Source organism: Pholcus phalangioides, unplaced genomic scaffold (assembly GCF_987345545.1).
Source record: "Pholcus phalangioides strain wild (caught in Gottingen) unplaced genomic scaffold, Ppha-v1.0 ptg000004l_1, whole genome shotgun sequence".
Taxonomy (NCBI): Eukaryota; Metazoa; Arthropoda; class Arachnida; order Araneae; family Pholcidae; genus Pholcus; species Pholcus phalangioides.
The window spans coordinates 50,043,521-50,064,203 of NW_028301597.1; the positions used below are offsets into that span (position 1 = coordinate 50,043,521).

Below are 20,683 nucleotides of genomic sequence, written 5' to 3' on the forward strand. Positions count from 1 at the left end.
CATGTAGTTTTTCTAATGCTGCTTATTTATTAATGATAGCTTCAATTTTCATTTTTTTCCCCTTGGCGTTTGGTTCCTTTATTTTCATTTTTGATAATTGTCTGTGTATACTCAGAAGTTCTATGATAAGTTTTTCAAGAATAGACTTACCAGAGTAACCTCTATAATGGTCATGTTAAAATTTTGTTATGCAGCATCATCAAACATGACTTTGTCATATTAAAATACGGTAGCCTTTCTTTACTTAGTTAATTTAAAAATATGTTCTTGTACTTTGTGGAAAAAAAGAAAATATTATCAGGTTGGGTGTAACGTCTTATTCTATCTTTCACTCATTTGAAAAGCTGTAAGGAAATAAAGTTGAAAAAGAAGAAGCAAGTTTGTAACTACTACTACTAAACCAGACATGCACCTCATCCATATTCCTCTGCAGAACTTCTAATGAATTGGTACATGTTGGAATGTGCGTTTCCGTGTTGTGAACCTTACATAAAGTTTATTTCTGTGTAATGTTTATCATGTGTAGTACCGCCACCAATTTTTCTAACCATGCATAAAGTGTAATGATTGAATAATTGTACTGTTGTAGGCCTGTTGCTCTCTGTGGCGAGACTTTTTAATGGGGAGATCAGCTCGCATTGCTGCCCCACAGTTGGGGGAACCACAGAAAGAAATCAACTTCAGCCGCACCACTGTAGTAACAGTGGGATTCGAACCCGGGTCCTCGCAAAGAGAGTCCATCACTATGACCACTCGACCACCATAGCAGCCAAGTTTGGAACTGTTTTTTGAAAATGTATATGTGTCGTTTTCAATGTGCGAGTTCTTTCACTTTATTAAATATCATTTTATCCTTAGATATACACACTCGATGCAGGTATAATTCAATCGCTTTAATGATGAAACAGTATTTTCTTAAATATTCTCAATTTATATCAAGTGATATTTTTGGAAAATATACCAAGTTTACTTATTTAAAAATATAGTTTTTTATTTGCGTTTTCTCCAGTGCACGTTTCTCGTGAATGATTTGAAATTCTATTTTAGGAAAGAAGGCAAGCCCAGTACATGTACAACTGTATTTCAAAGATAATGCACTTTTTGAGCCATATCTATCATTCGCTCAGCGACATGTATGTGAATTTCAATCAATCTGCTCCTCGCACTCTTCGCGTGCGAATAGTGAGTAGCTCTTCATCACCAGCTTTCTTCCATAGCAGGGCTGTTCCGGTACATGTAAGTTTTTTTAAGATAGATGATGGGTTTTATGAAATGAGCCTTCAGGCTCTCTAACAGTGCTGTCATGGTTGAAAGCAACTTCTGACAGGTTTGTAGATTAGCTAAAAATATTTGTGCATTCATTTTGAAATTATTCCAATTACAGTTTAGGGGTGAAGATATATTGTAGCAATAGGCCTGATAGAAACTAGTCTAAATCTAAAAAAAGTTGTATTGGTAAAGTACCGTATATACTCGTGTATAAGCCAACCCCCCCCCCCCTTCACTTCAGGACCACCAAAACCGCAATAAATTGAAAACCCGTGTATAAGCCGACCCCAAAAAAAATCTGTGCATTTTAGAGAAAAAAATTCTTATATTTTTATGCAAAATGAATAGCTTCCGGAAATTTACAATAGAAAATGATTCAAACGTTTTAATCCATTTCTTCTGAGTCTCCAGGCTCATCGTAATCGATCATATCATCATAGGGGGGTGCGACATCTTCGTTTTTATCTTCATCTGGGCTGGCATCTCCATTGTCACTTTCAGAGGATATCATCTTCACTTCCATCCATCGCATTGCTGATGCAACACTTTTTGAAGGATCGGATGATAATTTCGGTGGAAACAGAATTCCACGCCTCATGTACCCATTGGCACACTAGGCAGTGCCGTCTTAAGGCATGGGGCCTCACAAAAATGGGATCTGGTTGAGATTTTTGAAAATTTGTCTGGTAGGGCCTCAGAAAAATGATTTGGCCTGGGGGCCCATGATGGTCTTAAGACGGCCTTGACACTAGGCAATGTCAGGTTTCTTCCAGGCACCACCTTTTTGTAGTTGCTTTATCATCGGGACTCATCCATTCGATCCAGAAATTCCTCAGTCTTTGAGAGGCTTGTTGATGCTCATATCTAAAAGTTTCACAATCAACGTTAGTCCACCTGGTATTAAAGCCAATGATGTTTTCGATTTCTTTGCCTCGGCTTTGACATTATGGTTCTGTGGGGTTTGAACATATCCCATACCAATAATGCCGGTTTCTCGAACACTGCTCTGGGCCTTTCATTCCATATTTCCTGGATCCATTGTAGAATGCCCTTTTCATCCATCCAGCCCTTTTCCTGGGCTTCCACGATCATTCTTGGTGGGAACTTCATGTTCGGAGGAATTTTCTTCCTTTTGAAAATCACAACTGGAGGCAATTTCTTTCCATCGGCCATGCACGATAGCATGACCATAAATCATGTTTTTCGTGCGCAGTTGTTCTAGCAAAGATGGGTTTTTTTTCAGAGTTCATCAACAGTTCTATTGCTTGAAAAATCGAAAGTAACTGGAGTTTAGTCCATATTACCGATTTGTGACAGTTCAAATCCATGTCTTTTTCGCAGTTCAATTATGAACTTCTGGAAAGATTCAATTCTGCTTTCCAATTTTTCTGGGAGTTTTTGTGCGATCTTTGTTCGCTGGCGTAAGCACAGGTCGAAACGCTTCATGAAACGAGTGCACCAACCTGGGGATGCATAGAACTTTTCTGGATTTGTGTCTTTGAATTTAACACTCTCGGCTAGCTTTCGGACGAATGGCTGTCCTTGTCACGATTGTACCTTTCTACTAGTCTGAGGTGTAGCACCCATTCATTCCTTTCCTTCTCGAGTTCATGGAACACCGATACTTTTCCTTGAAGAGCCTTTTTTGTCTTTCGCATGGCTGAAACTTTCTCTTTCATTTTCCGCCATTCTCTCACTTGTTTCTCGTTGACGTTATATGTCTGAGCTGCAGCACAGTTATTGTTTTCTTCCGCGAATTTGATAACTTTCAGTTTGAAAGACGCATCATACGCAAATCTTTTTGCTTTCTCCATTTTTGATCGTTGATACTTACTGATACAACACTAGATCAATGATTTTTCTGTGGGTGATCACGACACTTGTTCTGCCCGGGGAAAAAATTACCATGTGGATTTCACTTGGAAAGTACTAACACTACTAATACAACCGCCATGTATAGCTACAAAAATCACTCTGATGATTTGCAACACCATCTATAGCTACTAATCATTAGCGCCATCTATAGTTACAAAAATTACTACTGATTGCGGGGGTCGATATTTTCTTGTCAAAAACTGACCCATGTATAAGCCGACCCCCCCCCCCTCCACTTGAGGAACAAATTTTTCCACAAAAAAAACTCGGCTTATACACGAGTATATACAGTATTTTACTTTTCATCAAATATGTGGTAACTGTACTTTTCATAAATACAGTCTTGAATGTATAGGGTAATCAGTCTTAAACATACATTTTCCTGGGTTTCATGTGTGTGTTTTTTCAAGTTTTGATTTGACTGAAGTATGGATATTTTCAGAATCAATTGTAAATTTAGTTTTGGTCCTTGTTTGTATAAAAGAAATTTGCCACTACTGTAGACAATATTTTTCTTATGCATCTCTAGCTTGTTAAGTTGGTCAATTACAAGTTTTGATATCTTTTGGTTGTAGCTTAGATTACTTGTAAAAAAAGCATTTATAGATTCAATTATTACTGTATTTGCATTCACAGTACTCTTTCTCAAGTGAATTCCATTGTTTTATGATAAAATTAACAGGAGTGAGATGATTTTTTTATTTTCAGTTTTTAACCCAATGTATTAAATAATTAACATGACATATCATAACATGGCAGAGACCAGTAGAATTTCTTTCCTACACAAAATTAAGTTTTGCACTGAATAAAATAAAATTGACAAATTTTTGTGATATTATTTCATAATATCAAATCGATAAACAAGCATTTCTTGTTCGTTTTATAGTTTATTAGTACTGTAATAATATAGTTTTCTTACAGTAAGAGTTTAATCTCTTATTTCAGATTCTTTGGTTTCAGTTGTCTTCAGTCTTCACGATGTGTCTTTTTTCGTGCCTGTAACTAAACATCAAAGTTTGATTTTTGTCATAAAAATCCAATCCATTGGTTGAAAATTCTTTTTTCCCCCTCTGAGAGACTGAATAAATAGAATGCTAGTAACGCACAGAAACCTCCTTTTGCTTTAACGAGCATAGTAAGTCTAATGATGCCACTGACACACTGCAGTTTATAAAATGCCCAAAATTTCTTGGAAGGACATAAAAATTAGATTCATCCCTCTCACGATATGCTTTTACTCAACCAGAACCCAGGTGAGTAATAGAGTGCCTTCACAGATGTCTAGTCTGGCTTTTGCCCAAAAAGTTAGTGCAACAACACAAAATTTTCAGAGCTCCCCTCCAGCTGTATCCAGGCAAAAGCATGTAAAGTTTGACTAATTAATAGTAGAGGATTTGAAATATATCATGTTTTTAATTCTTGCCTACCCCCCCCCCCCCCCACAGAAAATTCATTCTTTAATGTTTTTAGTAGATTTCATGAATACTTATACAGTTTAGTAAAAATTCTTATTATGTAAGAAATAGCAATAAATCTCTGTCACGTATTATAACCTTATTCTTCATTTTCAGGCGCAGATAAACATAAGTACACCTAGCACTTCCTCTGCTGATCCAACTGCAACAACAGCTACAACAGCCCGTCCCACAGCTGCTTCTAATCCACTGATTAATCCATTTACCAATATGACTGAAGTAAGAGCTTCCCTTTTATTATATATAGTTTGTAAATGGTTAATTGTGTTTCGTTAAGCGGGGGAGGGGGGGTAGTCATAATGTTGACATAGTTTATACGGACAACATAAGCAGAAACTTATTGCACGACAAAAAGTTTGCGTAGCCTGTTTTTCGGAGTGGCAATTAGTGGCCATATTTATTTTGATTTTAAAAAATGGCCTGTTTTGAATGTGTTTGGTGTTTTTCCATAAAATCAAATGATTAATCAAAAAAATAACTTTGCCCGAAACTATAGAAAAATATTCACAATGTGGATGAGGGCAAATAACAATCAATAATATATTATTATAACATTGTCTGAGGCTTTCATGGCCGGCGTTAAATGACTTGCAAACGGTTTCCGGGTTATTAGGCCATGGTCTAGGAGATTTTCTTCCTGACGTTTCGCCCACATCTGTGGCAGGCATCATCTGAGGTTAATTCGACGTAAGTCTCCGCGGCAAGCGAGAAAGGCTTCGTACATCTACTGTCATCGACTTGTTCTCTATATGCATTTCTGAGACTTGATCGGCCGCAGAAGAACCGCATTGGTTGGCTTGTGTGGATGTGTTGTGCGCCGATTGGTTGGAAGTGGTGTCTGGCGACGATTGGCTGTCCAGGTAATGAATAAAGGATCTCCAATTTTCTCCATCAACCCGTATGGTCAGCTTCGATGTGGTGTCGCTCTTCACAAAAGTCCCTCTCAAGGACGTCATCTCACATATCAACGACATGTTCCCACATGATATAGCGAACCTGTTTCGCCACTGCCTCACGTCATCCTACTTCATCTGGAATGGCAGTATATATGAACAACTTGATGGTGTAGCAATGGGCAGCCCCCTCAGTCCGGTGGTGGCCAATTTATTCATGGGGAGATTTGAAGCTGAAGCCTTACGGTCTGCCCCACTAAGCCCTTTGGTATGGCTTCGTTACGTAGACGATACATTTGTGTTATGGCAGCATGGGGACCTCGAACTACAAAGATTCATGGAACATCTCAACAGCATTCACCCAGCTATAAAGTTCACAATGGAAACAGAGAAAAATTTACAACTAGCGTTTCGGGATGTTCTGGTGAACAGAACTGACGACAACCGCTTAGGGCATAGCGTTTTTAGGAAACCGACGCATACCGACCGGTACCTCCACAAAAACTCCAACCACCATCCGAGACAGAAGAGAGGCGTGATAAAGACACTGGTAAATCGTGCTAACCGTATCTGTGAGCCGCAACATCTCGACACAGAACTGATCCATCTACGGAAGGCCTTCAAAGCTAACGGTTATTCGGTAAAAGAGTTTCAAAGAGCCATATGACCGCGCCTGGAAAGTAACAACAATAGTAACGAAGGAAATCGGGAACCCCGAGCCAAAGCCTACTTACCTTACATCTGGAAGGTCACCGATCGAATCGGTAAAGTTTTGGAAAAGTTCAACATCAAGCCCATTTTCAAACCCACCAGAAATTTAGCACAATCGCTACGCTCGGCAAAAGATCCGAGAGACCCGCTGTGCATGGCAGGTGTCTACAGAATTCCATGCTCGTGTGAGAAAGTATACATAGGAACAACAAAAAAAAGTACTGCTACAAGAATAAAGGAACACCAGAGGAGCTGCCGCCTGGGTAAAACGGAAAGTTCAGCCGTTGCAGAACATATGTGGGAAACCGGCCACAAAATTAAATTTGAAAAGACTGAGGTAATATCGTCGGATGTGCACGACCATGCTCGTCTTCATAGAGAAGCCATTGAAATATTCAAGCACCACAACATGAATCGAAAGGAGGAGACGATGAAGGTGCATCCCCCTTGGGTCCCGGTACTTCAGTACCGCAGAGAGTTGAGATGTGCCCCGATGAATGCCAGAGAGAAAATGACCTCGACAGCCAATCGTCGCCAGACACCACTTGCAACCAATCGGCGCACAACACATCCACACAAGCCAACCAATGCGGTTCTTCTGCGGCCGATCAAGTCTCAGAAATGCATATAGAGAACAAGTCGATGACAGTAGATGTACGAAGCCTTTCTCGCTTGCCGCGGAGACTTACGTCGAATTAACCTCAGATGATGCCTGTCACAGATGTGGGCGAAACGTCAGGAAGAAAATCTCCTAGACCATGGCCTAATAACCCGGAAACCGTTTGTTATTATAACAATTAATAAATTTTTATTTGTCCATCTCTTTGTGAATATTTTTCTATAAATCAAATAATGTCTGGAAAAATATATGCAAAGGAAGAATCGGTGGGGGGGGGGGTGATTAATTGTTGTAAAGCTATTCAAACAAATTTTTGTTAGACTGCAGATTCCTTTGTTTTCAAATTGATGTAATGAGCTTCAAACATTAATTTGGCACAAATTTTCTAGTCACTTTTACAGTGTTTACAAATTCCAATATCATGAAGATGTTGCCACTCTCTGCTATTCATACAAGAGCTTTGATAACTGGATATTGTGAATATGAATTTGGTAAAGAAAATTCAACTGCCTCTGTGAGGAATCTTTCTGAAATTCATCTTTCCCATACCCAGTTATCTAAACCCTTGTATGAATAACAGGGAGTGGCATCACATCTTCATGTACATTGCAATCTGGTTCCATATGTCAGTATATATAAGCTATTACTGTCCATTGTATAGTTGTTTGTCTCCAAGAAAAGAGAAATGTTTGTGTTTCTTTTGTTGTATAGTGGTCTAGTGCAGGACTGGACAAATCCCAGGTACCAGGTTGACTAAAAAATTGGTATTGGCGCCTAAAATTTTCTTTGTTTAGTTACTAAGTTGCAGGCTGAGGGCAGCACAAAACGTTTAGAATTTGTAGCAGCATATCTACAAACATATAAAAGAGGGTCACTATGCCATGAAAAAAGTCAAAAGTAGCATTATTTTGGACCTTTTCACATTGAATGAAAATTTTTTGTCTCCTAAAAATTTTTTCTGGTGCCTTGATTTTTTTGTGATTTGTCCAGCTCTGGCCTAGTGCACTCACCTGGATTGCAAAGGGAAATGGTGATTCATTTTCCACAAAAGCATTCAAATTTCCTTTCCAAAATTCATCTCAGCAATATCGTTTAACCGTGTAAATTTCCAAATGTCTATCGAGATTCTCACCAACAAATGCAAGAGAAAAATTTAGACTTTTTCCTACATAGATATTTGTATATGTATTTCCTTAAAGGCAATAAAAAAATTTGTTAATGCTATTAGACTGCACTGTGTATATTGGTTTCAAAGTTTTGTTAACGTGCATGGAAGTAAATTCGTGAAATAAAACCTCAAATTTATGTGCATGTATTTTTTAATTTTTCAAAGCTACAAGCAGACACAGTAACAAGCACTGAAGGAGAGAGACCTCTTCCCTCTGCCCCTCCTGCTGATGCTTCTGTAGGTCCACAAAGGCCAATTGTTACTCCTAGTGCTGGATCAACTGGAACTTCTAGTAGTGTACAGACTGAGCCGTCATTTGTTCCTTTGTTTGGGCAAAGCTCACCATTTGTTTTCATGGAAGTGGGACCTGGGAGGTTCCAGTTAGACAGGCAGACTATTCCATTATTAGATAATCCTTTGGATGAAAATTTACCAAGTGCTGCAGAGCCAACAGCAACGTCAACAACCACAAGTATGTTTTTTTTCCAACAAAAACAGTTTTTTTCTTTGTAGTTTAGTTCACAGTTTGTATCACTGCAATTATTAAGAAAGTATTTGTGGGCAGTGCCGTCTTAACGCATGGGCCCACCCGGGCCTCAAGGAAAAAGGAGCCTCACAAAAATGAGATTTGGTTGAAATTTTCTAGAATTTACCTTGTAGGGCCTCAGAAAAACCACTTGGCCCGGGGCCCCATGATGCTCTTAAGACGGCCCTGTTTGTGGGTTTTAATTGCATAATACAGAAAATTGTAAGGTTTCGTGGCTACTCACTGTAGGTGCTTAAGTTTTTAAAACAATTTTTCAGGTTTGTACTGCTCATATTGATGCAATATCTGTCGTCGTCCCTGCTGCCACTGCCTTTCCAGAAGAAAAAAAAAAAGAATAATGAAATTGCATTTTCAATTATCAAAAATCAGTTCTGAATATTTACCAAGCCTTAACCAAAATTTGTTTGTGAAATATAAGCAAGCATTAATTACACACAAATTTAATTTTACTCTAGAAAGGTTTAACACAAAAAAAATGGCGTTTACATTTAACCAATTTTTTTTCAATTGCTGTGCTGTTGCCAAACTTGGCCATGAAGCTGGGTTCAAGAAGTCTGAGTTCTGACATTCACTCATTTGGTGCTTACCCAGAAAAATGTGATATTTAAAGCAAATAGTAACACAGCTAGATCTTAATATAATAATGCATTCTGCAAACCAAGGGGAAAAGTATTGGTGTAATAGTGTTATCTTTATATTGAAATTTATCACTTTTCACCAAACTTTAGCCATCTCTTCCAGTTCAGTACCCTTCACATCATCAAAAAATGCATAGATAAGCTTAATGCAAGTAAGTTTTACCAAAATTGTTTTAGTATTGATTTGCACATTAAATAGTTTTTTACCTAATAAATCTATAATTTTCATATTTGCAAGTGATATTCTTAATTCTCTAGTTTTGCTTCCAAAGTTTTTTATGAAGGAACTCATAGTGCTGCTCGACAGCTAAATTCTGACTGCTTGTGTTAAAGTAATAAGTCTATTATGCCATGCTCTTCAGGAAAGAAAACATCCACACTTATATCAGAATCAATTGGAAGTAGCAAGCACAGAAGTAAAAAGTATTATTAAAACATAATAAATTTACTCATATAGCCTAAACTGGCTAGACTTATTTATAACTTGGAGTAATTAATTTGCCTAAAAAAATTTATTTTGCTGGAAGTTGAGTTCAATTTTTCTTACTCTTCTGAAGAAAAACCTATCTTTATCTTATACAAATACAAACGCCACAACAGGCAAAATGCCCAACGAGGTGGCTGAGAAAAAGATACCCATAAAAATATGGATGTCATATATTTAAAAAATATAGCAACCCAATTGAAAATGCAATTAACAAAAATTGTAAACAATATATACACATGATAAAATATTATACAATGCCCATAAAGAATACTTATGGTTGTCTTATTCTAAGAATGGATAGCTTCTCGATTTACCCCAACATGTTTATCGTATTTCTTTTTAAACGTGTCAATTGTGTTACAATTGACTACTTCTGGGAGTAAGCTATTCCATTTATTAACAATCCTATTAGAGAAAAATTCCCTGCGACACCATAGCCTTGCATTGTCCCTCACCAATCGATACTGGTGTCCCCTTGTAAAAGCAGTCGATTGGCGGTGTACTAAAAGTTCATGGTCCATCCTATCCATCCCATTCAAAATTTTGAACACTTCGATCATATCTCCTCGACACCTGCGTTCATCCAATGTAAACATATTCAAAAAATGAAGTCTCTCTTCATAACTCAAGCCCCATGTGCCAATAAGGACACACGTAGCTCTTCTCTGCACCCCTTCAACCAAGTCTATGTCCCTCTGTAGGTATGGTCTCCAAAACCTTACAGCATACTCCAGTCCAGGACGAACTAAGCCTCGAAAAAGCGGAAGAATGACTTTAGGAGAACGCGAAGAGATCTTTTTGAAAATGAGACCAAGCATTCTATTTGCTTTTTTGACCACCGCTGAACAATGTTCAGAAAACCTAAGCCGCTCGTCAATGAGAAGTCCCAAATCAGTGACCCTAGTTGCATCCGGGATAGTGACACCATTCAACTCGTAAGACAAACTCATGTAATCTTACTCATGTTGAAGTCAGCACACTTTGCGTAATTTCATCTTACGTGACGATTTTGCAACGTTGGAACCAATGAATTATTTAAAAACGAAACACCTGTACAGAATTTTATACTCAGCCAGCATGCTGCAAAAAATGGGCTACACCAGCTTTTTGATTGTTGGAGTCTGGTCCATTTCCTGCATGCTGGAAAATTGAGGTTCGGTGAAAATTGCAAGAAAAATTCAAAAGACACCAATTTATATTAATTACTGAATGAATGAAATCAAAATAAAATAATGCTTTATCACTGTTGCGAATGTGTGTTGACCAGGAATTTAATAATAAAAATTGAGCATTTAATTATTGATCTAATTTAATTATCAACCTAATACAAAGTACAGATACTGTATTTTGCACATTTTTCTGTATGTTCAGAGATTGAAGAAATAGGGTTTTCCCCTTTGTTCTACAACATCATGTTTTGCAGTGCAATTCTGTAATTTTTCACTGTTTATTCTAATTTTACACACATGATCACAGAATATTAAACATAGCATAGGCGTATGCAGAATTTTCTCGGGGGGGGGGGGGGGGGGGGGGGTTCAATTTTTTTTCCTTTTCAAGGGGGGTTTTTACATGTTTTTCTGCAAAATAACACTATAATCTTGGCTTGGGGGGGGCGGTTATAACCCCAAACCCCCCCCCTTTTTGCTTACGTCAATGAAACAGTCTTATATTTCCATTTATCTCATTTAATCTAGACAAATGAATATGCTTAGTATCTAACATTTTTAAATAAATCAAGATTCGTGATAGCGAAATCCAGCAAGGTTCATGAAACAGAAAGGATACTAAAATGCAGAGGACAGTCGAAGCTCAAATTAATGAATTTGACTCTCAGAATTCAGATATTTAAGAATTGTCTAGAATCTGTGACTTAAATTTTCTAGTATGTGACGAAGTATGGGTATTCCCTCGCGGTTTTTCAGCATGGCAGCAAATTTTATATCAGCTTCACAGACGATTAAAATTACTTGAGGTATCAAAAATTAGAATTATAGTAGTTTAACTGTGATGTCACATGATTGTATAGATTCTTCAACTAGAAGTAATTTAGCTGTATAAGAGAAAATTTTAAATCATTACACTGCAACTAATTGTTTCAAATTGAGTTAGTTGTTTAAATAGTTTAAAATCATGTAAAATAATTACTTTTCAGTTCATTCATTTAATTTAAAATTGTTTCTTTATGCTATAATTTTATTTTGCAGGTGAATCTGATAGAACCCAAACCCCATCGCAGTCCGAGTCGCAGCAGTCATCTACATCTACTGCCAGAAATGTCAACAGTTCGCATGCATTTCCTGCTACAACATCATTTTCAAGTTCTAGCAGTCGAGGGTTATCTAGCATGCCATTGCACACTTTTGCTCCTGTTGGTTTACCTCTGCCTTTTGGAGGCTTTGACTCATTTGATCCCAATTTGCCTTGTAATTCAATATGGGCCATGGATACTTCATTACGTCGTAGGCATAATGCTGGTACCTCGTCGTCATCATCGTCGTCTTCATCTCAAGCTACAAGAATGGTATGATACTTTCATAACATGCTGAAAATTATAATTACAGGCACTATAATGAACTTTCTTTTGTACTCGCCCTGGAAAAAAATTATCGTAATTAAATTATTATTATTTTTAAAATTAGTAAATTGTGCCATATGAATAAAACAATGGTAAATTATAGTTGGTGAATTTGCAATTACAGTTGAACCCCTCTTAACAGTCACCCCTCTTTTACAATAAAAAAATCAATTATGTTTCTTTAAACTCAACAACAACCCCTCAGATGTGGTCACCCCCTTTTTTTTTCTTTGTCTGACCAGTGTCTGCAAAAAAGAGATGTTGCTATACTATTATTGAATAGGAGGTTTTGATCAGAATATTTGAAAATTTGCTAGGAAGCAGAAAAGTGGTCGGATTCAGTGCTTCGGGGGGGGGGGGGAACATGAAAATTGGAAGGAATGTGTGAACAATTGTAAAATGCAATAACATGCAATGATGTCACTCAAAATTTCAAAAATCTAGTTAGTCAATCCCAGAGTATAATCTTACTATTTAGAAAACCAGGTTCTTTTATAACCTTGAGGTTTATTACGCTGCAGTTGTTATACAACAAGGTCATTAGTGACATCAAACAGTCATTAGTGATGACTTAACACAAATTCTCAATGGCCCATCTAACACAAACCTCAACAAATATAGTTAAAAACTTGATTTTTCTCACCACCCATTGGCTTGTCGTTACCAGTTTTATTAAAAACTGTCTGGGCCGAGGCTAGCATTAGGTACCAAATGGAGATGAACCTATCAGATAATTTTTCTTTGCTGCTGATAATCATCATCACTACTAAGGAGTGCTGCAACATGTGCGTTGGTATTATTATTATATTTTTGTGTTTGTTTTCCCTCATTTTTGTAAGCTATATATATTTTTTCAAACTCATCCGGATCCTTTTTGTTTTCGTCAAATGGTTGAGAGAGAAGGTAGGCTGCACACGTGCGACATTCCATTTGCATACCCGGATTACTTTTCATGTTTCCCAACATTTATTCAAATGGATGGCAATAATGAGGTTTTTTTTTTTCACTTAAATCATTTATTAACATTATAAATTTTCTAAACTTGTTAAATGCTTTTAGGATTAAACAATGTAACAAAAAAATAAATTTTTCTTTAAAGCGTTAACATTAGAAAATATCACAATGTTATTGAAACATTCTCATCAAATCGGTCCGACAGGGTACCCTTCAAAGAGTTCTCAGAGTTTGTTATCAGAGTTCTCACAATCACAACTTCTATAATGGAACAACAGTCCAAGAGTCTGAATCACCTCCCGATGGCACAAGTTCAGCAAGAATCTACAGTAGCAAGTCCAGGAAGGACGCAAACACATAGAGAAAGCAATGTTCCATCCTTGATGAGAGGGCGTCCCCTTGTACTTTCACATACACACAACTGGACAATTAGAGAGGCGACCGACGGGAGGAGAAACGGTGCTACTCCGACGGCGTCACAGATAGAAACCGGATCATCAACTCATGACAATGGAAGGAGAGCAACACTTTGCATGGAGAGAAGCTGGACGATATGCCTCAGCAATCAACTAAGATGCAATCAAATGTGTCTATACTCAGCAGAGATGCCACTGGACTCTAATTTACCTGGGTCCCGGGACCCAGGTTATTTGAAAAATCTGGGTCCTTTTGAGTGAAAGTGGGTCCCTCTCAAAAAAAATTTATCTTGAAAAAAAATAACCCCCCCCCCCCCATATTTCACTGGTATATCTATGAATTTTCTTCCAGTATGCCCCAGGTCTTTGATCACCTGCTTATATTTCTTGGTTGAGACCAGGGTTTAAGCTACGGTCGCATTTTTTGCAAAATACGAAAGAAAATCGTAGAATGCGAAAAAAGTAGCAGCCACTTTCGCAAAAATGCGTACAGGAGGTACGCAACGAGACATCCAACCATCAATCATTACATTAACATTAACATTGCAGCATTTTGCTAAACCTTTTCCCCCCCATTTTCGCTTTTTTGCGAAAGGAATTTTTTATCCAGCTTAAACCTTGGTTGAGACTGAGTGGTGGGTCATATTCTGAGTAAGAGAAGAAGGTATCTCTGTGAATCAAGTACATTTCTAAAAGCATGTTCTATCCAAAGGTTCATTTAGTTTCATTGTCTACTAGTAAGAAAAACGTAAAAAGAAGCTCATTAGCACTGAGAATTTAATGTATGGAATTCCGCGTATGTAATATATATATATTAACATTATATATATATTATATATATTATATATATATTAACATTATATATATTATATATATATTAACATTATATATATTATATATATATTAACATTATATATATTATATATATATTAACATATATATATATATAAATCTAAAACAAATATACAGTTAATCCCGCTTATAATGTTTCACCCAGTTAGAATGTAGGAACTTATTTTCGTGGTCCCTAACAATAAGTAATTCTCATTGAGATTTCCCGTTTAAAGTGTTTCCTATTTATAACATTTTTTATGACGGTTTTTGAAAAACGTTATAAGCAGGATCCACTTTAATTAACAGTTGAAGACACACATTTATATATTTACTATTAATCAATGTATAAATTCCCTTCTGATTGATTTTACATTTCGTTAAAAATATCTCAGCATTTTCAATATCTTTTGATCAAATTTGAAGCAAATTAGATTCTCTCTCAGACACTTATCTTCTGATTCCCTATTCATACTTTAGTTTTCCTGGTAAAATGATTTTATTTTCCTTCCCTGATGGTCCACCATTCTGATCTGTCGCCATTTAACTGTCACATATTTTAACACCTGAATATGGAAGCTATGTCAGCTTTGTGTTGGAGAAACTTAACATTGTGATTATGTGTGTGTGCCCAGCATTTCACATGTTTTGTGTTCAGTAGGTGGTGCCATCTGTCTAGCACTGCAACTACATATTTTCACAAATGGGTCAAGTACACATTTTGGCACACCCATGTAATGTAGAAGAAGCAGTTATAAAGGGTGAATTTGGTGCCCCCTATATAGTCCACAGTGCAGGACACTAGGCCTGCATTCCCCTCCCAGTTGCAACCCTGCATCTGTTCTTCAAACTGGTAATATTGAATGTGTTGATTTGCATTTGAAGTTCAATGTATGCATATTTGTATTGTAGGTCTGTGTGATCGCCGTGGCAACCTGAAGTTTTTCCCAAAGGAATAGCGAACTCAAAATCTGAAATCTTTAGAAAATCACATTTTTCACACAAGTTCCAAACACTGATTTCCACCAAAAGCAAAATTTGGGGGAGGTTATAAGGGGCCTCTTCCTCCTCTCTCTTTCCCCCCCCCCCCCCGAGATCTAAAATTAAAAATATTTTTGTAGAGAATTAATATATTGGAATAAAATAATTTATTTTATACTATCTGTGAAAAATTTGATTCTGGTGCCCCTCCGAAAGCCGATTCTGCATACACACCCGGGATTTTCGCTATGTGAAACGGTGACTACCGCATAGCAGCTAGATGGCCAAACTGGATATTCAAGGTCGAGTTTTTACAGATTTGGTTTGTTTCCACGATATCGGGAAGGTTTTACAATTTGAATGGGCATTCCAATCCTTTACGATTAAAAAAAAAACAAGACGAATTTACGCCATAGAGACGCTGTCTTTGAATACCGGCCAATAGCCGCAAAAGTACAGTAATTTCCCGTATATAACCAGAAGGGAAAAAATCTGAAATTTGAAACTTCTGTACACGGCCCCTCATTCAGGGAAGCAACTAGATATCCCTCATCTTAAGCCGGGTTTTCCTAGGTATAAGTTTTTTGCACAGCGTGAACCAAATTAGACCATTTCACGCCGGCAGAAACAAATTACATAATTACGCTACGCGTTTGTTTTCTCATAGCGTGGCATATCAGATCAGGGCGGCTATATTATAGTACATGGCCTTGGCATCGGCTACTCTATCGTCTGCATGCTCCGGTTTGAAGAGAAACGAAAGAAAACACGAGAGAGAGAGAGTGTGAAGAGAACATCTGCAAAACGCGCGCCTCATAACGCATTTGTCTTCTCCAGAAGCAGCGGGCCAATCACGCCCGACGTAAATCGCTGTCGTGAGGCGTATTGCGCTCTGTAGGAAAATGGTCATGCTGCTTTTCTTATCGGTGAGTGGACGGCGTGTTGCGCTAGACGAATTACATTGTGTGCAGCACAGGAAACCGGCTCCTAGGAAAACCCGGCTTTATTCTTCAACAACCCGCGTGTATATCAATACAGTACAGTGTACAAAGTAGTAAAACCAGTTTTTCAAGGTCGCATGATCATCATACACGGTAAAAAGAAGAAAAAGTTGGGGAGGTTTTTCTCTCTACTTTTTTTTGTCTTCTTAGAACTAGGAAAGAACGCGTCCTGGAGGACGCGTGAACAAAATTTTTGCGCGTCCTTTTCCGAAATTGCGGGTATTTGACGTGTTATAACATGCCAATGGCATCTTGGCTCAGCACATTGCTGGTATATACGGAAAAACTCTTAGTCATCCATTATCATATGAACAAAGCAATACACAGGATTCACGGTACTGAAATTTACATAAATCTTTTAACAAACAATATCTCATTTACATATTTATATGGAATAAAATGCTAGTACGTAACTTTTTGACATAAGAAAATTTGCAACACACAAATTGTAAACATTGGGGACCTGGCCAAGGTCTGCAATACTAGGCCTATTGCACACTGAAAATCTCATGAAGTTATTGACCGCAAAGTGGTCCAAGGCACCTACGTAAAATATTCCATTTCCATGTATAATTTATATTTGTAAAAACATTTATAATTTAAACTTATATTTAATTATAGTCAATTTATATTGTAGTCAATTTCACTGAGTTCGATGACAATCCCCAGGGAGTTCCCGCCCGCTATCCATGGGACTTCCCGTCGTAACATCTGCAACTGGCAGGCCCCCTCATGTCATTTACACACACATGAAACTCGCACAGGGAAATTTTCTAAATTATTAAATTTGAACAATAATGCTCAATTAATTTTCAAAATGACTGGCAAAAATTTCATCAAATTCTCCTATTCTTACGTATATATTTACCATCTTGATATTAAGATAAAATAAAGAACTAGTAAAATTTATTTGTTGATCAATAAAATTTATTAAGATTTTTTGTACTGTACTTAGTGCGCAGAGTATACAGTGTAGTGTAGTGTGTGTGTGTGTGTGGGGGGGGGGGTGTTTACTGCATTACACTTTTGTGTACTGCACAGAAAGTAGCAATACTTACAACATTAACACTATCAGTAATAAAAAATTATGTGTTACAAAATATTCATGTTACTAAACAAATTAAAAAGAAAAATCTAGAGACAAGTTTAAAAATATATTCACGTCAATTTTGAACGAGATATAAAAAAAATATTGTAGCAATTTCAAAATGTATCGCAATAGAGAGATTTACCAGTAAAATATCTTCATATTGAGATGAGTTTAACATTAGAATAAGGGCATTTCTGAGCGAATTTGAGAAAAAAAATATCACTGTAGAGCGATTTATAGTATTACCAAGTATCTTTATAATGAGATATCATTGTGAATAATTTTTCCAATTAGTATGTGTAATTAGATAACATTTTAAATAACGATGTTGTCTCTGAAACATGGCACTAAATTAAGTAACATAATTCAGAGAATTATTAATCATTATAATGAACAACTTTATGAATTAATAATGCATGAATAATTTTCAATTCTACTAATTTGTCTCCATTTCTCTTGCCTTCATCAAAAAATGTATGCGTGAGCACCCATGTTTATTTCCGTAACAAGAGCTCAACTGGGTTCCAGTCCTTGGTGGCTGACGCTTGCCATAGCGGTAATGAAAATCATTAGTAACGCTGTGAGAAAAATCAACCTATAACAATGGTGGTGTAAATCTATCCTATAATGCACCACAAACACATTTGAAACGCAGGCATAACATCAGCATAGACCCTCTGCATTTCAGCGAGGCAGGAGAGTAGAGTGTGACCTCAGGGTTGGAATTAGAGTGAAGTAACAGGGGCAGCAAACTTGAAAGGGAGTCATATTTTGGGGGAAGCCACTGTAAAATCAACTGTTACTGTGAAGGGGGTAGCGAAATTATGTTAATTCTTCCTTCCCCCCCCCCCCCCAAAACAAAAAAAAAATCTGTTACGACCCTGAGTGACCTCACTGAACCAGGGCTTCCACTCGTCCTAGTTTTCCTACTTTCTAGTTTTTGTCTTACTTTTCCAAATTTTTTTTTACCAAAACCTATCAACAAAATTCTTATTGAGTTTAATTGAGGAAGGAATCGTCAATATAATGTCAAATAATAAAAATGTAGCAGATTACAATTTCTGCTTTGGCAGAATCATTAATTGCATAGTTTTTTACAAGTTATTTTGGGGAGGGTGTTATGGTGGACCATTTGGTGGTTTATTAATTTTTCATTTGCTTAGTTTGAGGGTTCAACAAGTAGAGTAATGATTAAAAACTTCTGTGCCTGGGTGGAAAAAAAATTATATTGTAGGTTCCCCTGTATATAAAAAAGAACATTCCTAAAAACCAGTTGCTGCTTCATGGTTTTGGACAGTAACATTCATCACGCCATTCAAAATTATAATGTACATTCTGTATATAGGTGAGACAGCAGTTTGCATAGTGAAGCAGTTGGATACATAGGCCTATTTATTCTAGGTTTGGTGATTCTTATGGTACCCAATGACATTCAATTGTCTTCTGTATTTTTAGGGTATACAGAATCATAAACAGTATTTACAATGCTCGGTAAACGGCTAGACATGAAAGTGCTTCATTTGTCAAAAACAATTACTGGCATTGAGCATTAAAATTTAATCAAATCCTTTTTTTTATTTATATTGTGATAAATACCCTTGACTTATTTATGTCAGACCTTGTAATTTGCACATTTTGCACTGTGCTTTTAGAAGTGGTCTTGAAAGTGTGCATTGTCGAAGAGAGTTGACAGACTGGACTGTGGAAGACTCAAAAAAAAAAAGAATGTAATATATATTTTGAGGAGAGACAGAAAAGTCTAATATTAACCTGTGGTTAATAATACCCTATTTTGGCCTAAAATTATTCTTGTTACCAAGTCATTTCCTTCATTATGTTTTGGTTCAAGTCAATCTTACAGGATACTGAAATAGTGCTGTGACTTCAACTTTTTCAAAAAAAAAATTTAGGGATTTTTTTATTATGCTACAATTATGTGGTCTGGGGGACACTTCCCCCATCTTACTCTTTCTAATTTGTTGAGTGGAAGCCTCCTGCAGAACATATAGTCAGTGGATACAATGGTATGTAAAATTCAGCAGTTATGATTTTATTTTTTTTTTAATTGAAACTTTTCCATGGTAGCCCAGGTTGGTGAGACGCTGAGCTTAACTTATCTCACTTTATTTTGATCATTACAAGAGCAAGAACTTCATTCACAAATGTAATTATATTGCATGTAGTCGCACATCAATAACCAGTATGTGCTGCCAGGACTAATTTTATACTGAGCTTATCACCATTTGTGATTGTGTCAATTCATTTTTTTAAGTGAATCAATAACTACAAAGTAAATGTTTTTGGAGATCCCATAAACATCAAGATCATAACCTAGGATGCCTAATTATTCTGAAATTATTTTTTCATAATACATATTATGAATATATAAAATTATGAAAAATCATCAACAACCATTTTCAATCCACTGCTGGATGAAGGTCTCCTCTAAATTTTTCCATTCTGCTGTGTCTTATGCTCTAGCTATCCAGTTGATTCCTGATCTCGTCAATCCATCTTGCGTGGGGATGCCTTCTCGGACGTTTAACACCACGTGGTTCTGTGTTGTTGAGCAAGATTGTTCTCTTCAACGCAAACGGGTTGAACATAACTTTAGTCTTTTGCAGATTCATTTTCAAGCCCACCTGAATACTTGCCTTCGCCAATTCTTGTATCATTTCTTCTAGTTCGTCTGGATTACTGCTGATAACGTCGTCTGCAAAACGCAAATGATTAAGAAACTCTCCATTTATTTTAACTCCTTTTTTATCTCAATCCAGTTTTCTGAATACTTCTACTAAAACAGCGGTAAAGAGTTTTGATGAGATAGTATCGCCCTGCCTGACTCCTTTTCCAAGTTTAATTTTTGCTTTTCCTTTATCCAAACGAATCGTTGCAGTTGCTTTGTCATATATTTTCTTGATGGTATTGATGTAAGTCTTCTCTACTCCAATTACATCTAGAGCTTTAACAACAGCGGATGTGAAGACAGAGTCAAACGCTTTCTCAAAATCAATGAAGGCCATACACAATGGTAATTCGTATTCCTTATGTGTGTCTATAAGTTCCCTGATTGTTTGGATGTGATCCATTGTACTAAATCCACTTCAAAATCCTGCCTGTTCTTTTGGTTGAGCTTTGTCCAATTTGGAT

General features: G+C 36.8%; 1 protein-coding gene across 3 annotated transcripts in view; it reads left to right on the plus strand.

Moving 5' to 3' along the window:
• Positions 1–20,683, plus strand: part of LOC149087795 (large proline-rich protein bag6) — a 96,606-nt gene that overhangs the window by 38,799 nt on the left and 37,124 nt on the right. For all 3 annotated transcript variants that reach the window (XM_089231709.1, XM_089231710.1, XM_089231711.1), the window contains 4 exons: positions 1,048–1,236; positions 4,716–4,838; positions 8,176–8,482; positions 11,890–12,206. In XM_089231709.1, coding sequence (XP_089087835.1) covers positions 1,048–1,236; positions 4,716–4,838; positions 8,176–8,482; positions 11,890–12,206 — 936 coding nt within the window. The remainder of the gene's footprint in view (positions 1–1,047; positions 1,237–4,715; positions 4,839–8,175; positions 8,483–11,889; positions 12,207–20,683) is intronic.